General features: G+C 50.7%; 1 protein-coding gene across 1 annotated transcript; it reads left to right on the top strand.

Moving 5' to 3' along the window:
• Positions 1 to 7,514: 7,514 nt before the first annotated feature.
• LOC108286951 (histone H1.8) lies at positions 7,515 to 11,505 on the top strand. The gene is made up of 4 exons (XM_017505098.2): positions 7,515 to 7,776; positions 9,117 to 9,465; positions 10,859 to 10,923; positions 11,224 to 11,505. Exons 1-4 carry the CDS (start codon positions 7,570 to 7,572, stop codon positions 11,482 to 11,484), a joined length of 882 nt encoding a protein of 293 aa, XP_017360587.2. The 5' UTR covers positions 7,515 to 7,569; the 3' UTR covers positions 11,485 to 11,505.
• The last annotated feature ends 3,311 nt before the right edge of the window (positions 11,506 to 14,816 follow it).

Below are 14,816 nucleotides of genomic sequence, written 5' to 3'. Positions count from 1 at the left end.
CGACAGCCTCACACCCGGGTGAGGGGTCTGCCAGCTGCACCGGTCAGTCTCATGGCTCCTGGGAGCGTCACCAGCAACAGCTCACCCTCCTCGACTTCCACAGCAGGATCATCCAGGTCCCCTGAATCTGAAAAGCCCGGTAAGCAAGAGGAGGCACCCCTCCCTCATCCCTGCGAGCCCACTCCCTGGGTTGCCCTTGACCCTCCACCCCCGTTCCTGTCCTCTCCCAGCCTGGCCTCAGCACCCACTGAGCACCCACCCAGCACCCAACTGCTGAGCTCAACTGCCTTTTGGCTGAAAAGCCGATTCACAGGTAGCAAGGCCCAGTAGGGCTGAGGGGCTGGGACCCACCTAACTCAGGGAAAGAGCAGCAGGGCCTCCCAGCTGCAGCTAGTTTCTTGCTCGAGGCTGTAGCCCATCGCGGGGCTGCAGCTGCAGGCAGCTAGTTGGAGGGACTAGGGCGGGAGCATTCTACCCAGGGCGAGGCATTCCAATTTTCAACCAACCAACAACTCAGCGTTTCTCTGGACAGGAGGGTCCACCGAGACAAACCAGGCCCAGTTCACTACCTTGAGGACCGCCCGGTCTGATGGGGAAGCCTGGCCCATGGCTAGGTGTTGTTTGCTAATGTGCTGTGTACTTTAATGGCAGTAATCCAGAGAGCTGGAGGAGCCCAGAGGAAGCCCCCAACCCATTCTGGGAGGTCAGGGAAGGCTTCCCGGAAGAGGAGACCCTGAAGAATGGGTATGCCTCACCCAGGGGAAGTGTTCTATCTCCCAAGACATCTAGGGAGATAGGTTGGGGGTCCAGGTGCCAAGCAGTACAAGGGCAGAGTTAACTGGGAAGTCAGAAATCAGGGGAAGTGTCCAAGCCAAGGTGCATTTTGAGCCTTGAAGGATGAGTGAGAGCAGACTGCATGGCCGGGAAGAGAGAGACACTCCAGGCAGAGGAAATGGCATGGGCCAAGGCCCAGGGGCCGGCGTGCCAGGGGCCGGCGTGCCAGCAGCCGTCTCAGAAGCTGCATCTTCCCTCTGGGAGGAAAGGAAGGAAATGCTGGGGCAGTGTTGGGGGAGCAGAGAGAGGAGGGGCCCATCAGAGAGGGCCTGCAAGGCGGTCTTCAATTAGGTCAACTTTTACATTGAACAGGGAGCCATGGAGAGTTGCAAGCAGGGAGGTGAGGGGTGTGAGATGCAGTGAGGAGAATGTACGGGGGTGGGGAGGAGGCTGGGGCTCTGGGGCTGGAGAGGAGAGGCCAGAATATGGAGAGAGAAGCCTGTGGAGAGGCCTGGGGTGAGCGTGGTGGCGAGGAGAGGGTCCCGAATGCCCCCAGTTCTTGATTGGATTTTGGGTAGGTATGGGCAGTGGGGGTGTCGGGCATCCCTGGAAGAGATGAAGGGCAGATTTGGGGGGCTGAGCTCTGTTCTGGACATCCTGGTATACAGCAGGCATGGAAGAGTTGCCAAATGAGGAGCTGGGGCCAGAGAGGACAGGCCTGAGGGAGGACTCTTAGGGGTGGCTCTCTGGGACAGACATGGTCTGGAGGAAGCAGAGGAGGAGTTGGAGCTACTCCCTGAGGTCTGGCCAAACAAAGATCCTTGGGAAGTTCTATAGCACTGCAGCTGGGAGGGCTCAGACCTCCTTAGAGGCCCCATCCCCACTGCACAGATAGGAAGACTGAGGCCTAGAGGGCAAAATGAAACACCTGAGAACCCGGGAGTGACCTAGGACTATACCAGCTCAATGGCTTTGGCCCCTAAATGAATATCCCCACACTGGGCTCATTGTGGCCAGAACATGGCAGAGGTTGAACTGGATTTGATCTCTATAAATCTGCTCTAGATTGACAGTTTCAGATTGGTTTTTTCTATTGAAAAAAAAAATTCAATATAGCCAATTCACTTTTATAAGTCTTTTTTTTTTTTTTTTTTGGGCCAGGGTCTTGCTTTGTCACTCAGGCTGGAGTGCAGTGGTGTGACCTCAGCTCACTGCAATCTCCATTTCTCAGACTCAAGCAATCCTCCCACCTCAGCCTCCCAAGGAGCTGGGACTATAGGCACACACCACCAGACTCTGCTCATTTTTTTTTTTTTTTTTTTGGGACAGTTTCGCTCTTGTTACCCAGGCTGGAGTGCAATGGCGCGATCTCGGCTCACCGCAACCTCTGCCTCCTGGGTTCAGGCAATTCTTCTGCCTCAGCCTCCTGAGTAGCTGGGATTACAGGCACGTGCCACCATGCCCAGCTAATTTTTTGTATTTTTAGTAGAGACGGGGTTTCACCGTGTTGACCAGGATGGTCTCGATCTCTTGACCTCGTGATCCACCCGCCTCGGCCTCCCAAAGTGCTGGGATTACAGGCTTGAGCCACCGCGCCTGGCCGACTCTGCTAATTTTTAAAGATTTTTGTAGAGTCGAGGTCTCACGATATTGCCTAGAATTTAAACTTTTAAATTCTGCAGGTTGATCAGAAATCAACATTTCCAATCACCACATTTAAATCCAGTTTCATATTTAAAACCCTTTTAATGCTTTTCATGGTGACTGACAGCTTCTCATGTTTCTCCTCACCCTTGATGCTACTTCATTTGCAACTTTTTAATAACAGCTTATTGAGAAATAATTCCCAACACAATACAAATCACCCTTTAAAGTGTACAATGGCTTTTAGTATATTCAGAGTTGTGTATCCATCTCTGCAGTCAATTTTAGAATCTGTTCATCACTTCAAGAAAACCAGTACCCACTAGCAGTCACTCTCCACCCCCACTCCCCAGCCCTGGCAACCACCAATCTGCTTTCTGCATCTATGGATTTGCTTATTCTGGACATTTCACATAAATGGAATCAGACAATATGTGGCTTTTTCTGACATGTTTTTTTTAAAGCAGAGTCTTACTCTGTTGCCCAGGCTGGAGTGCAGTGTTGTGATCTCGGCTCACTGCAATCTTCGCTTCCAGGGTTCCAGCGATTCTCCTGCCTCAGCCTCCCAATTAGCCGGGACTATAGGCGCATGCTACCATGCCCGGCTAATTTTTGTATTTTTTAGTAGAGACAGGGTTTCACCATATTGGCCAGGCTGGTCTTGAACTCCTGACTTTGTGATCCACCCACCTCGACCTCCCAAAGTGCTGGGATTACAGGCGTGAGCCACCACGCAAGGCCCCACTTAGCATGTTTTTAGGGTTCCTCCATGCCATAGCATGTGCTAAGGCTTCAGTCCTTTGTATGGCTGGATAATATTCCATGGGGTGGATAGAGACCACATTTTGTTCATCCATCTGTCCATCATTCATCATGGGCTGTTTTTCTCTTTATTCTCATTATTCATGGGCTGACATGAATATGCTGCTATGAACATTCATGTATACATTTTTGAGTAGACACATGTTTTCATTTCCCTCGGGTATATACCTAAGAGCGGAACTTTTTGGTAACTTTTTATTATGAAAGCTTTCAGGGCCGAGCATGGTGGCTCATGCTTGTAATCCCAGCACTCTGGGAGGCTAAGATGGGAGGGTAGCTTGAACTCGGGAATTTGAGACTAACCTGACCAATGTAGTGAGGCTGCTGTGTCAAAAAATAATAATACAAAAATTAGCCGGGCATGGCGGCGTGTGCCTGTGGTTCCAGGTACTTTGGAGTCTGAGGTGAGAGGATCGCTTGAGCTGGGGAGGTCAAGGCTGCAGTGAGCCATGATTGTGCCACTGCACTCCAGAGTGGGTGACAGATTGAGACCCTGTCTCAAAAAAACAAAAAAACAAAAACTTTCAAACGCATACAAAAGTAGACTACCAAACGGTCTGTGACTCCCGTCCACTGTACCCAGCACCCACCCCAACGGTCTTCAGCTTGGGGATGCTCTTGTTTCATCTGCTGGGTTATTTCAAAGCAAATGCTGGATGGATTTATCATTTCATCTGTAAATATCTTTTATAATAGTTATCTTTAATAGATAAGAACCTTTTAAAAAGCCATTGCAATACTATTAGCACACCTGAAACAATATTATCCTTAATATCCAACATTTCCTTCCGGTGCTCACATTTATCTGTTGCCTTTCTTTTTCTAATTGGGTTGTTCAAATCCTGCTCTGGGACTGAGCATTTGGTTGAGAGGTTTCCTAAGGATCTTTAGTTCATAGGGTGCCCCTCCCACTTTTCCTTTCCCCCCTTGTTTGTGGAAGAAGAAACCGGGCTGTGTGCCCTGGAGCGTCTGTATGTCAGCGTGCCTCTGAGAGTGTGCACGAAGCCCCTGGAGGGCCTGTAAACTGGTAGTTAGGTCTAGAAAATTCACCTGGTTTAGAGTTTTCTAAAGGAATACTTAATTCTTCTTCCTTCCATATATACACTTTTAAATGTATTTATTTTACTTTAGGTGCATACTATATCTGGCATTCCTCCCCATGTTATCCCTCCCCGCCCTTCCCTCCCTCCCTATCCCCTGCTGTCCCTCCCTTGCCCACCTCACCCCCCACAAAAGACCACAGTGTGTGATGCTCCCCTCCCTGTGTCCATGTGTTCTCATAGTTCAACACCTGCCTATGAGTCAGAACATGCGGTGTTTGGCTTTCTGTTCTTGTGTCAGTTTGCTGAGAATGATGGTTTCCAGATTCATCCATGTCCCTACAAAGGACACGAACTCATCGTTTTTTATGGCTGTGTAGTATTCCATGGTGTATATGTGCCACATTTTCTTTGTCCAGTCTATCATTGATGGGCATTTGGGTTGGTTCCAGGTTCTTTGCTATTGTACACAGGGCTGCAGAGAACACACACATGTGCATGTGTCTTCATAGTAGAACGATTTATAGTTCTTTGGGTATATGCCCAGTAATGGGATTGCTGGGTCGAATGGAATTCCTGTTTCTAGATCCTTGAGAAATTGCCACACTGTCTTCCACAATGGTTGAACTAATTTACACTCCCACCGACTGTGTAAGAGTGTTCCTATTTCTCCACATCCTCTCCAGCATCTGTTGTCTCCATATGTTTTAATGATCGTCATTCTAAGTGGTGTGAGATGATATCTCAGTGTGGTTTTGATTTGTATTTCTCTAATGACCAGTGATGAGCATTTTTTCATATGTTCGTTGGCCTCATATGTCTTCTTTTGAAAAGTGTCTGTTCATATCCTTTGCTCACTTTTGAATTGGTTTTTTTTTTTTTCTTGTATGTCTGTTTTAGTTATTTAGGGATATTAGCCCTTTGTCAGATGGGTAGATTGCAAAAATATTTTCCCTTTCTGTTGGTTGCCGATTCGCTCTATTGATGGTTTCTTTTGCTGTACAGAAGCTCTGGAATTTAATTAGATCCCATTTATCTATCTTGGCTTTTGTTGCCATTGCTTTTGGTGTTTTAGTCACGAAGTCCTTGCCTATGCCTATGTCCTGGTTGGTTTTGCCTAAGTTTTCTTCTAGCGTTTTTATGGTGTTAGATTTTATGTTTAAATCTTTGATCCATCTGAAGTTAATTTTAGTGTAAGGTGACAGATAGGGGTCCAGTTTCTGCTTTCTGCACACTGCTAGCCAGTTTTCCCAACACCATTTATTAAACATGGAATCCTTTCCCCATTGCTTGTTTTTGCCATGTTTGTCAACAATCAGATGGTTGTAGATGTGTGGTGTTTCTTCTGGGGTCTCTGTTCTGTTCCATTAGTCTATGTCTCTGTTTTGGTATCAGTACCATGCTGTTTTTGATTACTGTAGCCTTGTAGTATAGTTTGAAGTTGGGCAGTGTGATGCCTCCGGCTGTGTTCTTTTTGCTTAGGATTGTCTTGGCTATGCAGGGTCTTTTGTGATTCCGTATGAAGTTTAAAGTGGTTTTTTCCAGTTCTATGAAGAAGGCCATTGGTGGCTTAATGAGGATAGTGTTGAATCTATAGATTACTTTGGGCAGTATGGCTATTTTCACGATACTGATTCTTCCTAACCATGAGCAAGAAATGTTTCTCCATCTGTGTCCTCTCATTTCGTTGAGCAGTGGTTTGTAGTTCTCCTTGAAGAGGTCCTTTACATTCTTTGTCAGTTGTATTCCTAGATATTTTGTTTTCTTTGTAGCAATTGTGAATGGGAGTTCGCTCTTGATTTGGCTCTCTGTCTGTTACTGGTGTTTAGAAATGCTTGTGATTTCTGCACATTGATTTTGTATCCTGAGACTTTGCTGAAGTTGCTTATCAGTTTGAGAAGATTTTGGGCTGAGACGATGGGGTCTTTTAGATATACAATCATGTCATCTGCAAATAGAGACAGCTTGACTTCCTCCTTTCCTAATTGAATACCCTTTATTTCTTTTTCCTGCCTGACTGTTCTGACTAGAACTTCCAGTACTATATTGAATAGGAGTGGTGAGAGAGGGCATCCTTGCCTAGTGCCTGATTTCAAAGGGAATGCTTCCAGCTTTTGCCCGTTCAGTATGATATTGGCTGTAGGTTTGTCATATGTAGCTTTTATCATTTTATGATATGTTCTGTCAATACCTAGTTTATTGAGAATTTTTAGCAGAAGTGCTGTTGAATTTTATCGAAGGCCTTCTCTGCATCTGTTGAGATAATCATGTGGTTTTTGTCTTTGGTTCTGTTTATGTGATGGATTACATTAATGGATTTGCGAATGTTGAACCAACCTTGTATCCCCGGGATGAAGCCTACTTGATCGTGATGGATAAGCTTCTTGATGTGCTGTTGCAATCTGTTTGCCAGTATTTTATTGAAGATTTTTGTGTCGATGTTCATCATGGATATTGGCCTGAAGTTTTCTTTTTTAATTGAGCCTTTGCCTGGAATCAGGATGATGTTGGTTTCATAAAACGAGTTAGGGAGGGTTCCCTCCTTTTGTACTGTTTGATACAGTTTCAGAAGGAATGGAACCAGCTCCTCTTTGTACGTCTAGTAGAATTCGGCTGTAAACCCATCTGGACCTGGGCTTTTTTTGGTTGGTAGGCTATTGATTGCTGCTCTACTTCAGCCCTTGTTATTGGTCTATCCAGGGTTTCAGCTTCCTTCTGGTTTAGTCTTGGTAGAGTACAAGTGTCTAGGAATTTATCCATTTCTTCCTGGTTTACTGGTTTATGTGAGTAGAGCTGTTGGTAGTAATCTCTGACAGTAGTTTGTATTTCTGTGGGATCAGTGGTGATATCCCCTTTATCATTTTTTATTGCATCTATTTGATTCTTCTCCCTTTTTCTTTAAAAAGAGAGACTCGGCGGGGCATGGTGAGTCATGGTTGTAATCTCAGCACTTTGGGAGGCCAAGGCAGGTGGATCATGAGGAGGCAGAGGTTGCAGTGAGCGGAGATCATACCATTGCACTCCAGCCTGGGGACAGAGCGAGACTGTGTCTCAGAGAGAGAGACTCAATGAGCTTTGAGGGAGACTGTTCAGGAGCTTTCATGCCAGCAGTTAGTGTCTTGGTGAGAGGGGGCATCTGATCCTTACTGGGCCCTCAGCCACACCCCACGGGCCAGCCGACGCCTGCCACTGAGTTATGACTGGGCCCCAGGTGATGGCCTGCCATTTGTCCTCAGGCCCAAGCCGCAGCAGCTTCCCAGCAGGACGCCGTCACCCCCCCGTGCTGCGCATGGTGCTGGAGGCGCTGCAGGCAGGGGAGCAGCGCCGGGGCACATCGGTGGCAGCCATCAAGCTCTACATCCTGAAAAAGTACCCAACGATGGATGTCCTTCGCTTCAAGTACCTGCTGAAGCAGGCGCTGGCCACTGGCATGCGCCGTGGCCTCCTTGCCAGGCCCCTCAACTCCAAAGCCAGGGGGGCCACTGGCAGCTTCAAAGTAAGCACCCATGTGGGAGAACGTGGCCCAGGGTTGCAGTGATATTCCTGGCCTCTGCGAGAGCTGCAGCCTCTCCTGGAAGGCCTTTCCCCTCCGGTCCCCTGTTCATGTTCTGTAGTCTCAGCCGAGATGCCCTCTCCTCCAGGAAGGCCGGTGGTGTGCCCCCCTCCAAGCTCCCACTGCAAGGGTCACCCTATTGTTGTCCAGGACAGGTGAACTGCTGCATGTTTGGGATCCCAGGAACTATGCCAGCTGTGCTCATTTCTGGGTCCTGGGCACGCAGCCCCTTCCTGGAATTCCTCACCACAGCAAAGGGTTTTCGCCCTCCTCTCTCCGGCTCCAAGCCCAGGTTAGGGGCTGGCACCTCCCTGAGCAGCCGTGTCCTCTGTTTCAAAGGAGAGTGTTTCATCCTCATAAGGAGACTCCAAGAGGGGATCCATGCCAGGTCATTCAGAGCTGGGGCAGGTCTGGGACAAAACTGCACCCCAGCATCGGGACTGTCATCAGCCATCAGGAAAACCTCAGGGACCAGACCCAGGGCCTGACTTGTCATTACTGGGCCCCTGCATCTTGCCCAACTTCCAGCACGTAGCAGCTGCGGTGACGGTTGCCATGGAACACTGGGGAACATTCTCAGCCTTCCCCTTGCTGGTCCCTGTGGTTGCCGGGTGACAGATCACATGAAGTCCCACCATGGTGGAACTCCTGGGTGCCAGTCAGAGCCTGGACTTGCGTCATGGCAGGGCCAGGTGGCTGGGCAGGGAAGAGCCAGAGGGGCGGCTGGTGTCTGATGCGGTGTGCTGGCAGTTGGGGGCTTCGAGTGGTTGCTAATCTTGGTCATGGGAAGCCCTGAGGGTTGGGGGGCAGGGAAGTAACAGCTTGCCAGGAGCCTTCCCTTACCCCTGCCACTCACACCCTTGGTAATGGTCCTGCTGTAAAGATGAGAAGATGTGGCTGTTGTACACGGCTGGAGGGGGCGGAGGAAGCCATGAGCCCAGAGTCATCTGCCCTCAGCCCATGTTCTGCTGAGTATCAAGGGGCAAGGTGGCAGGGGCATGGGGCATGAGGCAGGGCAGCACTGCAGCACTGCAGGATGGGGGGAGGCGGAGTCCAGAGGCATGATCTGTGGGAAAGTGGCGGGTGCAGGGGGTGTGGTTGAGAGGTCATGAGATCCTAGAATTGTAGTAGACAGTGCCTCCGAGGACAGTGGCTTTGTGCCTTCTGCCCGACCCTCATTGACTGCAGAGCCCTCAGATTTGGAATGAGGCCTCCTGTTTGGAGGATGGGGACATGAGGCACCTGAGGCTCCGATCTCAGTCCTACCCCGTGTCCTCTTCCAGTTAGTTACCAAGCACAAGAGGAAAATCAAGCCCAGGAAGATGCCCCCGCCGAAGGCCCCCAGGAGAGTGGGTGAGGCCAAGGAGAAGGTCCCCAAGAAACCAGATGAGGCCAAGGAGGAGCCTCCCAAGGCAGGCAAGGTGAAAAACGCAGCCAAGAGGCCAGCAGAGGTGCAGAAGTTTCCTCTCAAGCCAGGTGCAGCCACAGAAAAAGCTCGCAAGCAAGGCAGCAAGGCCAAGGACACCAAGGCACAGAAGCTGCCCCCCAAGCCAGACAAGGCCATGCGGCCCCCTTCTAGTGCCAGCGGGTTCAGCAGGAAGACAGAGGCCAAAGGCAGCAGGAGGAGCCAAGGTAACTGTGTGACTTGTGGAGGGCGGTGTGGGTATAGGGGTTTTGACAGCCACTGGAGTGGGATCGGGGAGCCAGCTCTGGAGAGGGGTTTCCTTATCTAGTGCATGTGCCCTGAGTGCTGGGCTTGACCTGGGGAGAGAGAACTCATGGTAGCCAGTTGGGGGAAGGAGGCAGACATTTCAATGGTTATGAAGGGGGAAACAGACCAGTAGCCTGACTCATCCTTGAGGCAGGGGTCAGGGAAGACTTCCTGGACGAGGTGTCCCAAGCAGGGGAAGAGGCTGTGCAAAGGCCTGAAGGCATAAAGAAGGTAGGGTTTTGGGTCAGGCACAGTGGCTCATGCCTGTAAGCCCAACACTTTGGGAGGCCAAGGCGGGCAGGTCACTTGACGTCAGGAGTTTGAGGCCAGCCTGGTCAACATGATGAAACACCATCTCTGCTGAAAATTCAAAAATTAGCTGGGCATGGTGGTGCATGCCTATAATCCCAGCTACTTGGGTGGCTGAGGCAGGAAAATCACTTGAACCCAGGAGTCAGATGTTGCAGTGAGCTGAGATCGCACCATTGCACTCCAGCGTGGGTGATGGAGTGAGACTCTGTCTCAAAACAAAACATAAAAAGAAGGTGGAGTTTTTGAGGAACTGCAAATATTTCGGTCTACCTGCAGTGTCGGCAAGGAGAAGCTGTGAAGGCAGCTGGAATCAGGGCTTTGTCTGGAGGACAGTGTGGAGCTATGGGAGGATTGACAGGAAGAAGCTAAGGCTAGAGTTATTCTTTTTTTCCCTCTTGCTCTTTCAGAGACAGGCTCTTGCTCTGTCACACAGGTGAGTGCTGAGCCCAGGAGGTAGAGACCGGCCTGGGCAACACAGTGGGATCCCAACTCTGTGAAATATAAAAATATTAGCCGGGCTTGCTGTTGCACACCTGTCGCCCCAGCTACTCGGGAGGCTGAGGCAGGAGGATCGTGTGAGCCTGGGAGGTCAAGGCTGCAGTGAGCTGAGATCACACCAGCACACTCCAGCCTGGGTGACAGAGTGAGACCCTGTCTTGAAAGAAAAAAAAAGTATCCTGGCTGCCTGGTGGAAGACAAACTAAAGACTAGAGGTGACAGGCCTGTTAGGAGCCTGTGGCGTCCGTGGGCTTGGAGCCCCAGTGCATTGCATAGAGCGAGGGCTTCAGTTAATCCCCAGCCACTCTGTGAGGGGGGGGCTGTTATTCCTGTTTTCAAACTAGGCCACTGAGGCTCAGAGTGGCTAAATGATTTGCCACACGTCACATAGCTGAGTGAAGACTAGGATCCAGGAGGAATGGGGGTTCCAGAGCCCCTGAAACTTCCTGCCCCACCAGCAGTTCCTCTTCCTTCTCCCACAAAACCTCCTCCATCACATTGCAGGAGATGCTGAGGCCTGCAGGAAAACCAAAGCCGGGAGTAAGAGTTCAAGACCCACAGTCAGCAAGGTAGGTGCCTGCACGACTTTGCTGGTCTGGCTGCCTACCCTATACAGCCCAGCGCTTGGGCATCCCACACCCAGCCCCTGGAAGGCTCAGCTGTGGATGGGTGTCAATTTCTTTTCCTAGAAAGCACAGCCCACCACCTTCTCCTCTCTGGTCCCCCGGCCCCCTGGTGGTGTTGCCATCCTCATCTTACAAATAAGAGACTAAGGCTTAGAAGGGAAATGTTGTGTACCCAGAGCCATCCAGAGCTGAGATTTCAGCCCTTCCCAGCTGTCTCTTTGCTCCTGGTTTGCTTTCGTATAGGTCAAGAATGGTGCTGCTTCCCCAAACAAAAAGAAGTTGGTAGCTAAGGCCAAGGCCCAGGCCCCTAGAGGGGCAGCTGCCCCCGTGGCTGGGCAGGGTCCGAATGCCAAGGGTGCTTCTGCTAAGGCCAGTGGGTCCAAGGTGGTGCCTGCACACCTGTCCAGGAAGACAGAGGCCCCTAAGGGCTCGAGAAAGGCTGGGCTGCCCATCAACATCAAGTCCTCATCATCCAGAGCGTCCAGCCAGAGGGCTGAAGCTTAGGGCCGGAGGCAGGGGCGGAGAGATACCTAGCCTCTGTCCTAGTTTTTATTCTTTGACAAACCACTGCTCTATTTATTTCATTGTAAGTTATTTATCAATAAAGGCTTGTTCCTTTTCCCCCCGCAATTGTGTGGGTAGGGGCTGAGGTTCAAGGACTTGGCCATTTGGTCCTCCATGAACATCCCCTGAGCACCCGCTGTTTACCTGGCCAATGCTGGGGCTCAGATAGGAGGTCCTGCCTCGGGGAGACTGTGTGCTGTATGGGGCTGCGGCACAGATATCAGATATTGGGATGCAAAGGAGCTGGTGGGGGATGATTAACCCGGCCCTGAGATCAGGCTTCCAGGAGGAGGTGGCATTTGTTCCTAAAGGATGGGTAGCCTTTGCCAGGCGGATGAGGCCGAGGGCGCCGTGTGAGGGGTGGGGTGAAAGGAGAGGGATCTGCTTAGAAAGAACCCTCTGGCTGTGGAAAGGAAGGATTAGAGTGGCTGAGAAGAGAGGGAGACCTTTCAGCCACTGGTTCCCAAGTGCTACTGGGCCAGGCACAGCGACAGTCAACAGATCTACTCCAAAGCAGCCAGCACCTGTGCTCTGAAGAGGAGGTGGGGTGGGGTTTCCAGCGGGGCAGGTAGGGCTGGCTGCTAGTTGAGACAGGATGGGAGGGGCGTCTGAGCAGGGACCTTGTATCTGGAGTGGGTCACATTTCAGCAGAAGGAAGAGTGGGTGCAAAGGCCCTGGGGTGGGAACATGCTCCGCAGGCTGGGAGCCACAGGAAGGTGTGTGTGGCTAGAGCCCAGTAAAGAGGACAGGCATGGGAGATGAGGTCCAGGGGCTTTAAAAACATTCTCGGCACTCCTCATGTGGAGAGGCGGGCTCTGTTCCCTGCCCCTCCACTCTGGGCTCCATGACCGCTTGACTAGTAGAATTCAGTGACAATGACGTGATGACAATTTCTGGGCGCCACCTTAAGGCAGCTTCTACTTCTTGTGTTTGGGGACGATTTTTGTTTTGTGATACTCACTCTTCAAACTTGGCCACCATCCTATGGGGAAGCCCAAGAAACTTGTGGAGGGGAACTGAGGACCCCAACGTTCAGCACCCGCTGAACTCCCTGACCAGCTGGTACCATGTGCCACCGTCTGAGTGCAGCATGTCGGAAGTGCATCTTCCAGCCCTAATTGAGCTGCCCCAGCAGACACCTGGTGGAACAGGGACAAGCCTTTCTTGCCAAGCCCTGCCCCAATTGCAGATTCGTGGGCAAAATAAGTGACTGCTGTTATTTCAAGCCACTATGTCCTGGGGTGGTATGTCCCAAAGCAATAGATCTTTCTAAACAGATCCCCTCATTTCACTGGAACAAAGGCTCTAGAGTAGATGAGGTCTGGATCACTCAGGGCCTTGTAAGCCAAGGGCAAGCATGGTGGGCTTTAATTGTTAATAGGGAACCATTAGAGGACGGCCAGCAGCAGAGTCACTGCAGGGATGTGGGCAGTCAGACAGGCCTTGGGGAAGGCCCCTGCCACTGCCCAGATGAGGGAGTGGTGGCCAGCCAGGACGTGCTCACAGAGGGAGGGTTACAAGTGGTAGATTCTGGGTCGCTGTTGAAGGTGGTGTGGACAGGCTTTGCTGATGGATTGGATAGAAGAAGGGTCGCTGATGAGTCCGCAGTTTGGGGTCTAGACAGCTAGGTGACTGCTGGGTGATCATTTCCTGAGGTGAGGACTCGGCACGTGCTGGGAGGCTGCTGAGATGTGGTCCTGATGACAGGTGGCAGCCAAGCCACAGAGGACAGAGAGGAGCGATGGACTAAAGGGAGTGTCAGAGGCAAACTGCACAGGACTTGAGAGGGGGACAGAGAGCACAGAGGGAGGCAGGCTGCTCAGCATGGGGCATCAGCCGCCCTCCGCCTGCCCCTGCTCCGTCACCCCACTCTCCTCCTGGAATCCTGGCTTTGCCTAGATGTGCTGACAGCCTCCCTCGGGTATCGGTAATATGGCTGCCAGCAGGGCCCAGAGGGGTGCCCAGAGCAGATGGTGGGTGCCGTGGGGCTGGGCTGGTGCTTCCCGAGGAGGGGTCTGCTCCTGCCACCACTCATTCATGGCTTGGCCTGGAGCTGTGGGGGGCACCTCTGGGCAGGCTGCAGTGCAGAGGGCATCACTGGGCATCTCATGTCCATGAGCTGGGGGCGGGGGCAGGGGGTGTCTAGCGTCTGTGAAACCTTGGCAAGTCACCCCCCTTAGCTGCAATGCTTTCTTCCCTTTTGAAAGGAGTTTAGTTTGAGGATGCTACGTCAGAGGTCCCCAGCCTCCTATGACCCTCAAAGTGTAGGGACCTGCTTGCTGCCCACAGCTGCCAGGTCCTCAGAGCCCCAGATAAGGATTATAGCTGGTTCATGGAAGATGGCCACTTTCCCTGCTGAGAAACGACTCTGAAAACTAGAAATTTCCTCCATTAGCAGATACGTTTCTGAACTTCAAGGAGGAACTGCATGTTAATCAGACATTAAGACAGGCTGTGGAATATTTAATGACATAGAAAGATGTTACTGACATATTGTCGCATGGGGGAAAATCAGGTTGCAAAATGGTGTGCACACCCTGATCCTGAATTCACTCCTCGGCCCCGCCCTATCCAAGCACCCTACACGGGTGGCGCTCTGGGAAATGCTCACTAGTCACGGAGGGTTAGGGCAGGTTTTATTTTCTTCACGCTCTTTGTGCTTCCTACATTTCTCTGGGAACCGGGTATTCATTCTAGAGTCACACCCGCCTCCCTCACCCTCAAATGCTATCAAATGTGCTGATAACTTAAATTAGAAAATCTGCTGCTTAATAAGAAGGAATCAATGCTCAGAATAGAACATGTGAAAGATAAAGACTATCTTTCCACACAGAAGCCACTACAGGAAAAAGCTATTTTTAAAGCAAAAGCTTGTTTACTTTTCTCCTCATTTTTCTGTTCTCATTAATTCTAGAACTGGTATTTGTGGGATTTTGTTTAAATTGTATGAATCTTTTGTCCTAGTTCTTACTCTTGATAAGTACGTGTGTAACTATTTTTCCTTTACAAAAGCAAGAAATTAGAGTTGCTGTACATTTGGAGCCGGCTCTTGAGATCTTTCCCTTTCCCTGGGGTGGGGGAGGAGCTAGCGGGCTGGAAGGGAGTGTCTGTGTCAGGTTCACTGTTCCTGTGGGCAGGGGTGAGGAACAGCCTGTACTGTGATCAGTGTTTAGGGTTAAACTGTGCTTAGGGGTTAAACTGCCTGCTTCCTCTTCCGATAAATGGGCTTAATGCTATGCACTTTTTTTTTTTTTTTTTTTTTTTTTTTTTTT

The sequence above is a fragment of the Cebus imitator genome, unplaced genomic scaffold (assembly GCF_001604975.1).
Source record: "Cebus imitator isolate Cc_AM_T3 unplaced genomic scaffold, Cebus_imitator-1.0 Scaffold332, whole genome shotgun sequence".
NCBI lineage: Eukaryota > Metazoa > Chordata > Mammalia > Primates > Cebidae > Cebus > Cebus imitator.
This window is presented reverse-complemented; position numbering and strand designations above follow the sequence as displayed.

What these genes read in the sequence shown, in the direction of transcription:
- LOC108286951 (XM_017505098.2), top strand. Translation starts at nt 7,570, where the DNA reads ATGGTGCTGGAGGCGCTGCAGGCAGGGGAGCAGCGCCGGGGCACATCG. An exon ending in GGGCCACTGGCAGCTTCAAA is followed by an intron (nt 7,777 to 9,116) that starts GTAAGCACCCAT and finishes GTCCTCTTCCAG; the next exon opens with TTAGTTACCAAGCACAAGAG. An exon ending in CAAGACCCACAGTCAGCAAG is followed by an intron (nt 10,924 to 11,223) that starts GTAGGTGCCTGC and finishes GCTTTCGTATAG; the next exon opens with GTCAAGAATGGTGCTGCTTC.